At 43.9% G+C, this 10597-nt stretch overlaps 1 protein-coding gene across 3 annotated transcripts in view; it reads left to right on the forward strand.

Annotated features, from left to right (window-relative positions):
- The window catches only part of GAB3 (GRB2 associated binding protein 3), a 61737-nt gene extending 51663 nt beyond the window's left edge, over positions 1-10074 (forward strand). For 2 of the 3 annotated variants that reach the window (XM_054388607.1, XM_054388606.1), the window contains 8 exons: positions 173-648; positions 3172-3227; positions 4329-4469; positions 4506-4584; positions 5687-5768; positions 7447-7549; positions 8800-8913; positions 9920-10074. In XM_054388607.1, coding sequence (XP_054244582.1) covers positions 173-648; positions 3172-3227; positions 4329-4469; positions 4506-4584; positions 5687-5768; positions 7447-7549; positions 8800-8913; positions 9920-10036 — 1168 coding nt within the window. In that variant the 3' untranslated portion in view covers positions 10037-10074. The remainder of the gene's footprint in view (positions 1-172; positions 649-3171; positions 3228-4328; positions 4470-4505; positions 4585-5686; positions 5769-7446; positions 7550-8799; positions 8914-9919) is intronic. The other variant, XM_054388608.1, reaches the window with a different exon arrangement.
- Positions 10075-10597: the final 523 nt, after the last annotated feature.

Raw genomic sequence — 10597 nt, forward strand, 5'->3', positions numbered from 1 at the left:
CGAGGTGGTCTAAAAAGTGCCCCATCCCACAGCCCAGCTTAGTGGGGAGCTCCCACAGCAATAGGGAAGGGACAGATTTTGTCCTGAACTGTTTATTTTCTTTGCTGTACACTTGCTCAACTGCAACCAGGAGAAAAGGAAAGCACAATTCTTGACCTCTGTCTCTATGCAGGTGTGACAGCTGGTCGAATTCAGACAGATCTCTGGAGCAAACCTCTTCAGATGATGTTTTTGTCGACTCCTTGCAGTCCCAGCCCTCCTTGCACCTTGTACAGCCATCCAGCACTAGCACTGTGCACCAGGATGGGGCCCCGTTGGCAACTCCTAACACTGTGTCCAGGAATGTAGATATTAGTGGGCCACCCAGTGACTTTTCCTCCTCTTCTTCACTGCTGGGGACACCACTGACACCAACCTTACAGATTGACAAGAGCCAAAATGCACTGCCCTATGGTGTAACCCAGCTGGATGTCCTGTCCAACACACCCCCACCGCGGCCACCCAAGCCAACCCACTTCTCAGACAGAAGAGGTGATGAGGTGGGTGGTGGCACCTTCCAGAACGGGCACACGATCTGCCGGGCTCAGGTTGCTCTGGTGCCCAGGAGGATCTCCTTATCCAGCTTAGACAACATGAGGAACTGGAAAGGTGAGTGCACTTCCAAAGCAAGACTGGTATGAGGGAGGGGGCTGCCCATGAGCACAGTGGCTGCCCACCTCCAGTTGTTCCTCCCTTCCCTACCCCCTGCAAACTCACACACTGCTCAGAGCAACTTGAAATGCTTGTTTCAAATTAGTTAACAAGCAGGGTTCAGACCTGTTGCTCACATTCAGCTCCTGCTCTGTAAAAGCCCCTCAATGCATACACATGGGCAGCTCTTTGGCTGTGTCCCTTCAGGGTGCTTCATGACTTGATAATTTAACATGCCTCCTCCCTCCTCAAAGCAAAAAGTAGTAGAAAAAAAAAGAAGAGTCAGCCACTGAACCAGGCAGTGTCACGCTCTCTATTTATGCAGGTCAAAATGTGGGCTTGCACATGGGAAATGCCTCTGTAGCTGCTTTGCTACATCCAGTCCTTTTCCTAACAACAGCTGGTCTCTTCACAGCTTATGGTAATGGATGGGAAGCCAGGGAGACACTGGGGATGGGATGTAATCCTGGTTAAACTGGAGACTCTGTGTCCTTGAGCAAATCCTGCTCTGTCTTTACACTTCAGTCAGGGAAGCCTGAAAACCTGATGAAGAGAAATGTTCTGCTGCAAAGCAAGTTCTGCTGTAAGCTGAGGTGACTTTTCCACTTCTTGAAACACCATCCTTGCAAACAGGAATAGCAGTCAAAAGCCCAGAACATCAAGGTATCAAAAACCAGCATATTCAGTATAAGAAAGTTTAATTTCACAGAGCCATAGAACAGAGGGAGGCAGCTGGAATACCTGGCTGGAAATCATCAAGGATTTTGCAGTAGTGTCATTTTTTGTTTAGAAGAAAATGTAGGGGGTTTAGGAAAAGTGTCCTTTAGACCCCTGTAGTTTGAATGAACAACCAGTGTTTGGGGCCATTAGATCTTGCTCTGAAAGCTCAGAAGCTAAAGCAAGGAGACCTCTGTCCAGCTTGTTTATCAGTGTGCAAACAAGTCTTGGAAGGTTTCTAGAGAAACGCTCATCAGTGGAATTGGTTTCCTTAATTATCAGGTACATTTGGGTGCTCCCTGACAGGTGCAGCTCCTGTTTCTGTATGTGTGCCACTCCAGCACCACCAGTGTGCTTGAAAAAGTGTTCCTCCAACCTAATTCATGCCAAAGTGTTTTCTAAGAGGATTAAGTGGCCAAATGTCATGTTCTGCTGCTGTGCTGCAAGGTTATCCCTGCCTGACAGGGGGCAGCAATGAATTAATAAGTGCTGCTATTTTTTCTTACCCTAAGTGCAGCTGAAACTATTTGAAAGGTTAAACTCTGAATTAAAATGTGTTTAACAAAAAAATATCAGGAAAAGAAGCAAGGGGGAAAGCAGCTGTTCCTCACCAACTCACAGAGTGAGCCCACTCAAGTTATTCATTTTTTTTTGTCCTTGGCAACCTGTAAAAGCTAAACAGATGCAATTAACCCAGTGCAAAGGCAGGGTATGCTGACTGCAGTGCCAGGAAGGGGAACAAGCTGTACACATGTAAGGCACCTGTACCCTGGCATCTGCCAGAGCTTGTGCCTGAATGTCTTGATGCCAAAAAATAAATGTAGATGTCCCAGGACAGTGACTGCATCAATCTGAACATATATCTACACTTAACATTATTGCTTTGCTCTTGTTCAGCACTTTAACCTTTTATGCCAATACTGCCACGAAGACTCCCATTTGCAGTGCAGTACTGGCATCTCCATCATTAAGTGCAGGGACTGGATTAACAAGGTAGAATAGTTTTAAGGCATTCCCATACAAAAGCCATTTTCTTGCCAGGAAATAATTTTCCAGAAAATGTTGGTAATTGTAAGCATCTCCCACTGCTGATCTTCTGTGCACTGAATGCTGGGTTTCAGTTTTCTTGCTTTTTGCTTCAAAAATAAAATTGATCTACACTAAGACAAAGGTCAGCCTGCACAAGAGGATGCTGACTGTTTGTTCCCCATGAGCTTGAGTCACTTGTTCCATATCAGCATTTTTGGACGAGAGAGAGAATTTCTCTCCTACCATTAAGCTCCCTCATGCACCCTCTGTACCATAACACATGCTTCCCTGCACCTTACATGGGACTCCTAAATAACTCTCCAAATAATAATGAATTAACATTCCCTACAGTTCCTTTTCCTATAATTTCCCCAATTTCACAGATGGGAAAACAGAGGAGGACTAGAGCAAGAGCCAGGTTTGTATTTTCACTTGGTTGGTCACACTCCACACCATACCAGCTTTCTTCCAGCTGCTTGTGTTAGAGGAAGCATGTTACAGCTGGATTATACATGAGCATGTTCCTTGGTTTCATCATACCTAAAATAGATGTAATAGCTCTTGAAATGCTACTGAGTTGTTTTGGTCTTAAGTGTCATTCGATTTTCTCCTTTAGGATAAATACAAGGAATTATGGAACCTTTATAAGTCTTTAATTATTTTAGAACCATATGTTTTCCTCCAGAGTTGGTTGTACTCCCTTATCACATTTTTAATCAGTTTTTTTTCTTGCAGCAGACATGGAAGGCAGTTCCTTAAGAAGTCGAGATAAGAGGCTTAGCTTGAATTTGGTAAGTACTCTGCCTGCATAAATTTAAAATGCCAGCACACAGTGAATCATTGCACATCCTGATATTCAATCATTCCTCTCCTGTGTTCATCAGAAGAAGAAAAAAATGGAAGAAGCACCTGACTTTGGGCAGCTTCTGTGGCAACTTCATGGCCTCAGGAAGCCTTTGAGATAGGCGGGAGGGGAGACCACAACACGAAGCTTTCTCTAAACCAGGGTCTGTTGTGTGAAAAAGAATACCAGTAGCCTTGAAAATTAAACTGTTGACCAAAAGCACTTGAGAAACTACTCATGTCTTGAGAAAGGGTCTGAAGAAGCCTATTGCTTCATGATTCTGAGGAATATCTCCTTTTTAGAACATAGAAAAGTTTCTGCTCTCAAAGTGCCTGTGATTCAGGGCTCTGTCAATCCAAAGCTTCCTGACTCAGCCTTTGACAGGCAAGGTTATATGTTGGTACCATCACACATCACCAGTCTTCTCTCTGGTGCTGGATACTGTCTTTTGTATGGGAGAGCCATTGCTGCTTGTATGTAAGCTCTGGTGCCTGGCAGCTTGTGCTTTCTCCCCTTTGAAAGCTTGCAAGTTTTGCAGTCAATGCCTCTCACCACTCAGCCAACACTGACCTGCATTGAAATTAATTTCTGGTGTTGATCTGCAGTAATCAGAAGCAACTTGTAGGTCTGCTCTCTTGGCTTCCACATTTGCAAAAATCTCATTCATCAGATGTTTTCCTTTCATTTTTTTTTTTGTGTATGTGAAGGAGCCTCCTTCCTTTTATAAGTCAGAATTGCTGCTGGGAGAGGAAAATGCAGCCTTGGAGGATTTAACCTACTTAAGGCACCAATAAGTTTGGTCCAAGTTTCTGGCAGTGACTTGCAAAGCTCAGAATTGTACTTCTCCAGATCTGGAGTGTGCATCTGAACTCACGCGTTTTTCTTATGTCTCTCCAGCTTGTGCGTCTCAGAAAGGTCATGTCAGGACTCTCCTGGGCCTGGGGCTTGGCACAGATCTGTTGCCAGCTCAGGCACCTCCTGGATTGCAAGCAGTTAGCTATTCATTTATTGACCTGTTTCTCTTTCTTTCCCTCCTTTGCTTCTGAAGCCCTGTCGGTTCTCCCCGCTCTACTCGACTGCTTCGGACAGCACAGAAGACAGCTACGTGCTCATGCGCCCCAGCAACTCTCCCTCTGCGCCTGGCTCCGACTGTTCACCCGATGGCTACATCCCCATGAGCCCTGGCTCGGCCACATTTACATTCTCTGTTGGCAGCACTGAAAAGCTCACCAGTCCCTTACCTGACCTGCCCTCAGACCTGGAGCCCCCTCCAGTGAATCGAGACCTCAAGCCTCGTAGGAAACGTAAGCCCAGCCTCAGATGCAATTGCCAGCTGGGGGTCCTGATAGGGATACAGGTGACCTCCTTTGATAGTGTCCTTGGCACATTTTAAAGTGCTTCGTGCTCTAGAAGAGGGATTGAATTGCTGTGGAAGTGGCTTATAGTACTATAAGGGTTGTTTGTGAGCAGAGGAAGAGCATCCACAGCTACTCTTGCAGTCAAAGAGGACTCTTGCAGTCAAAGGACTCTTGTCCGCATTAGGCAGATCCACTCTGACTGTAAATGACCAAATGGATGCAGCCTTGGACAGAGCAGACTAAATCCTGCAGCTCTGAAGTACTTGTACTGCTACCTCACCAGTTCCCTGACCTTCCAGGAACAGGACATCCAAACACTCAAATACTCAAACTTTATGTGTGGGCTGTTGGTTAAACCTCTATTGGGTAGGTGCAGCTGTCTTGGTTTAATTAGGAATTTCCTGCAGATGCTTTTACTGATGGTAATTTTCCACTCCTGCTTTTCATGGCATCTCCAAAACCTTAGTTGCACTTCCCGAATATATACTGGGGACAAAGTTCAGCTTTTCTGTGGAGAAATTGCCTAAGCCTGGCCTATGTAAAAGATCTTTGGGTTGCAGGATCACAGGGCTGCTCAGAAAATGGTTCAGGAAATGCTACTGTGAAGTGGGTCCTTTCTTAGAGGGTTTTGAGAACGGAGTGGAAACATGGACTGGTGAGAGGAATGATCTTGATCTCAATGGGTAGGACTTTTGTTTAGAAGAGAGCCCCAAATCTGATTTAACCTGTAGGCTGAACTGGCCTCTCCCCTGGAAGGCAGTGTACGCAGCACAGATATGAGGAAAGCACATGGATCTTATGTGGCATTTGCTCTCTTTATGCTCATTGTATTTATTCTGTTATTTTAGGATAACTGAAGGATTTTGCTTTCCAGCCCTAACTGAAGTGGTCATTTGTACTGATTTCTATCTTGGTTATATAAGTTATGTTCTGTGAAATACTCTGCTAGTTTCTTGATATTAATATAAAACTCCATTTTTCTAAACAAGAGGTACTTTTCATTAGCTCTGCTATTGGAAATTTAGTTTCCTTTTGTTTTCACTTGCAGCACGGCCACCTCCTCTGGATCTGAGGAACCTCTCCACAATCCGGGAGCATGCTACTGTGACCAGGATGTGGACTGTGCCTTAGTGAGTCATCAAGAAACCTCCCATTGAAATCTTTTAAGCCTTAATATTGTGGAATAGAGTTAAAAATAACTTATCACATCCCACAACAAACAGTTTCCTGGCAAAGTCCACAAACAAATTCCCTAGGGTTCCTTTCAGCATCCCTGAAGCTTTTGTTGCCTCTAGAAAGCAAGGCTCCTTTCATGACAAGCAGTTCCAGTGCCTTCAGCATCATGGTGAGATGCTCAGTCTGTTTCAAAGGTCCCTTTTAAAAAGACTGGAGCTGGTTTGCAATGGTGTGGCTGCTGCAATGGCTAAAAGCTTTGCGTGTCTTAATTGTTATTTTTTTCAAAGTGATACAGGCATTTTTGTTCCTGGAAATTCATACAGCAAGTGAAAAACAGATAAAATAAACATCTACCTGACTTGTATCCTGGGTGTAGACTTCTGCTCTGCCACACAATAATTCAGTTGGAGTGACTTTTTTTCACCAAAAATTAGTTATGGGGTAAACCAAATGCTTTTGGTCCAAAAGCCCAGGTAGTAGGAAGAGATGATACTGTTGGGCTCTGAAGGCAATGAAAGACTGATCTTAGGGAACTCGTGAGCAGGGGAGGACTGCAGCCTGCTGGTTAGAGGGATCTTGGTGCTATGGGGGAAGGCTGACAGGAGAGCCATCTGTGCTGAGGTGTGCCTGCAAAAGCCAGGAATTCCCACAAAGCTCCAGAAAATGTGGGGTTTCATTAGCGTGAGTACCAAACAGGGCATTTCCACTCCCTCACATCAGGTAGTCATTTGGAGGGCAAAAGGGACATGTGATGGGCAGACACTTCTCTCAGCCCTACAGGTCAAAGCCCATGAAGCCCTTTGGCACTGCCTGCCACGTGATGCCTGTTAGGGAAACCCAACAGCCTGGCTCCTGAGCATCCCTGCCAGAGCACTGTGGTTAATTAGTGCTGACACAGTGCAGAGTCCTGAAGGACAATGAGCTCAGAGGGAGTTTGCATGTTTTAGATTAACAAAACTAGAAGACAAGTATGCCCAAAACTAATAAAGCAAAAGGAATGACACTGTTCATGCTGCACAATGTGGCCATCTCATTTCCTAGTTACTAACTCTGTGGTACTAGCCTGCAATAATTTACTCACAATGTACCTCTGACAGTTATCTTAGTGGAGAAGATTTCCTTGTGCAAAGGCTGAGTCACAGCCATACCCATAGCAAAGATAGCATGTGTCTGCACTGTGTTCAAAGCCAGACAAGTTCCTCTATGTGCACCTCCAGTAGCCAACTGGTTCACATCAACCTCCAAAACATGGATACCCACACAACCTAAGTAACTGCCCCAACAGCACTTATTACCCAGATGAACAACACCTGTCTCTGTGCCCCTTCTTGGAGAATGGCTCCAATGTTTTATGCTTTCTGTCATACCAGAGATGCCAAATTTTCATAAATCCCAGGAAAAAACAAAACCACAACTAAACCAAAACAAACCAAACAACACCCCCCCCCCAACTTGCTCATAGCAATATAGCACATTTTTTTCTAGAACTAAGGAGTGGTTTTGGACATCCTCTTCATACAGGCTGCAGCATTAATGTGAGTTTATTCACCATATGGACTGTGTCAGGCTTTGGCTTCATTTCAGAGCATCTGTAAGATGCTTCCTTAACCTCTCCTGTGTTTTTCTTCATAGCAATCGAATGAGCTTTATCTCACCAGAAAGAGACGGTATTAATTCAGCAAGAATATTTGCCAATTCAGTTTCCGGAGAAGAGGAAGAAAGTTACATTCATATGGTAATCTTCATTTTCACACAGCCATCCTTTGCTTTATTCTGCTCTGTCACATTGATGGAGAATGCAGAAGTTTATTTTCTAAGAAAAAATGTTGAAGAGGTTCATCCTTTGCCTTCTGTTTTTAAAAAAAACGATGAAATGTTTTTAAAGCAAAGACAGTGAGACCAATTTACAGAGAGATAAGGGAAGCCCTTCTTCTGCTCTGCACAACTCAGCTGTTTGCCCACGAATGTTGCTGAGCAGTTCCAAGGGATCACAGGGATCAGCCATATTTACATGAGAACTTGTTAAGGCAAAGGAAAATTAAATCTTTTCACCTTTTAAAAGTGTCCTGCAAAATCTCCTAGGAAATGACAGAAAGCCGTTAGTGCACTTCCTAAAGAACACACCAAATATTGTGCAGAAACAGAACTCCCATTAAAGTCTCTTATTGCTTCTGCTTTGGCTGGTGGCACTAACCCCACTTCCCATCCCATGAAAGAAGAACATCTGGCTTGGTGGCTTCCTTTTCTTCATTCACTTTTTAGCCATGTCTTGCAAAAGACCAGAATCTGAGTTTCTTTTGAATTTTAGGTGCAATGGATCTCAAATCCCTTAATCTGAGCCCATGTCTACGGGTTGGGCACAAAGACAAAGCCCAGTGGCAATGTCTGTAGAAATAATTTGCAAAACTGAGCACAATCTCCATGAATCATAGTCTCCCAATTTTAACCCACACTGCTATTAGGTCAAAATCTGCTCAGAAGGGCTGTTCCAGTCCTAACTACTTCCAATTTGATTTTCCTAGTCAGATAAAACCCTACATACAGTCGTGGTCATCTGTGATTTTCCTGAGATTAATTTTCAGTTGCTAGATTTGAACAGAATTATCACCATTTCTCCAAATTCAGAGAAAGATGGTGGTTAAGAGGGCACCCCTGCAAATCTGAACTTTCCAAGGGTTTGGGTTGAGAAGCTGGACACAAGTCCTTCCTGATAACATTGGATGAAAGTCAGCCTGGTTTGCTTGTTTTGCCATAATTACCAGGAGAAAAAAAAACTTCCCGATCTCTTTATGCCATCCCACAATTAATTGGCATCACCCTGTGATTAGTCACCAAATGCACCCTTGGCCCAGAAAATTAGATGGGTGCTGACCCTCCTCCTCCCTCCTGTCCTGCCACATGAGTTTCCCATCTCACAGTTGGAGTCCTGCTTCCTTTCAGAATCCTGTTTTAAGAGCATTAAAAGTCTCTCTTCTTTCCCAACAGGAACACAGACAGGCAACATCTCCATACAGTGGTGCTTTTCCATGGACAAGGAAATCTAACCTTGATTACTTAGCATTGGATTTTAATTCTGCTTCCCCATCACCTGTACAGAAGGTATGAGTCATCTCAAAAACCCCACAGCCTCCTATCTTTATGTCTGCCGGGAGGAAAACAAGATTAAGAGTTACGCTCTGCCAGGTGCCCTAAGTATCACAATGGAGCCATTCATGTTTCCAACTGACTGCACTGGTGGCAGGCTCAAGAGGAATACAATAAAATAGCTCTTAGGGTGTCTACAGGGTGCCCTTAGCATGACTCATGGGTGCCATTAACACAAGCTCTGCAGAGGGCACGAGACTGCGCTGGGAAGTTCAGCCATGAGGGCTTGTGGGCAGGTTTGTTGGTGCTTGCAGGATCTCTGCATGCTCTTTCATTTTCATCAAGTTTCCACAAACCCATTCCTGCTAGTTTCCCCCCCAGATCTCTTTACAGTAACAAGTTTACAGCCCATGATAAACGCACTGGGTAAAACTATATCATCTCTTATAGCATGGCAAAACGTGCGGCTTTATTCTTGCATCACCAAAAAAGCACTTCAATTTCCTTAGCAGTGCTGAGAAAATAAATTCCTTGTTCCAAAGAGCTTATAACCTGCCCAGATGTGTAGGCACCACTACAAAGTAATGAAATGTCGGTTTGGGCCATTTTATGCCCTGTGTATCATTTCCCCCATCATCTAATACTCCTGGATGCAAAAAGCTCAAGACTCCTAAGCTTTCTCATTGAAACCCTCCCTGTAGTTAGAATCCAGTGAGGTTCTGCCCACAACAGGATCACTGGAAGGAGAAGAGAATGATTATATCTGCATGGAAGTGGCCAGAACACTACGTTTATCTCACTCACTCTGCTGGGCTGAGTGACAGGGTGACAGATGGATAATTATAGTTAAAGCAGGCTGTAAAGCAATGCTTTTGTCAGCTGGTGTCACTGTGAGCTTCAAGGTGAAGTGAAGCAATCAAGGAACAAGGGAAAGGGAAAAAAGAAAATCAAGCCAAGTTTCACTAGCATCTATTTTCAACCCTTGAATTAATATGGCAGTTTTTTCCTCTCTCTCCCACAGAAACCTTTTCTCTCTGAAGAACAGAGAGTGGACTATGTCCAGGTAGATGAACAGAAGACTCAAGCTTTACAGAACACTAAGCAGGAATGGACAGATGAGAGGCAATCAAAAGTTTAAAGAAAGATTTGGAATCTGGAGGATTGTGTTTTGCACTGGAACCACACTGTAAATGAAGCAGCTATCACAGTAGAGTTCAAAGGCAGAGAGAGTTGTAAGATGCTTACAGCCATAGAGGAATGTCATTTTTAATGGAAACCTTTGATTTCAGCTGGAAATAGTATGTTGAATGAGTGAGTGGTTCACTGATGACGTGATGCATTACCCTTTTTACTGCCCTTACCAGTAAGCTACATGGTACCATTTTCTGGCATGATTCTGCAATGAGTCATACACTTCATGTTAACAATCCACTACATGGTGCATTAATCTAGTTAGTCTTGCCTTCTCCCTCTGTTGCATAATTCCTAGTTGCTAGAACTATTTTTTTTATATTCCTACAAATACTGCAGGTGCTCAGAGTGCTTTTATGGCAGTGGGCATCTGACCGGTGTTGGTGACTAATCAACTAAGGGCTAAAATACTGAAACAATAAAAATAACTTTTTGCATATATAGTGCTTAAGCAAAGAAAATTTTGGAAAATACTTTTCCCCTAGGTTTAAAAGGTCTGACTCTGAGC

The sequence above is a fragment of the Indicator indicator genome, chromosome 17 (genome assembly GCF_027791375.1).
Source record: "Indicator indicator isolate 239-I01 chromosome 17, UM_Iind_1.1, whole genome shotgun sequence".
Taxonomy (NCBI): Eukaryota; Metazoa; Chordata; class Aves; order Piciformes; family Indicatoridae; genus Indicator; species Indicator indicator.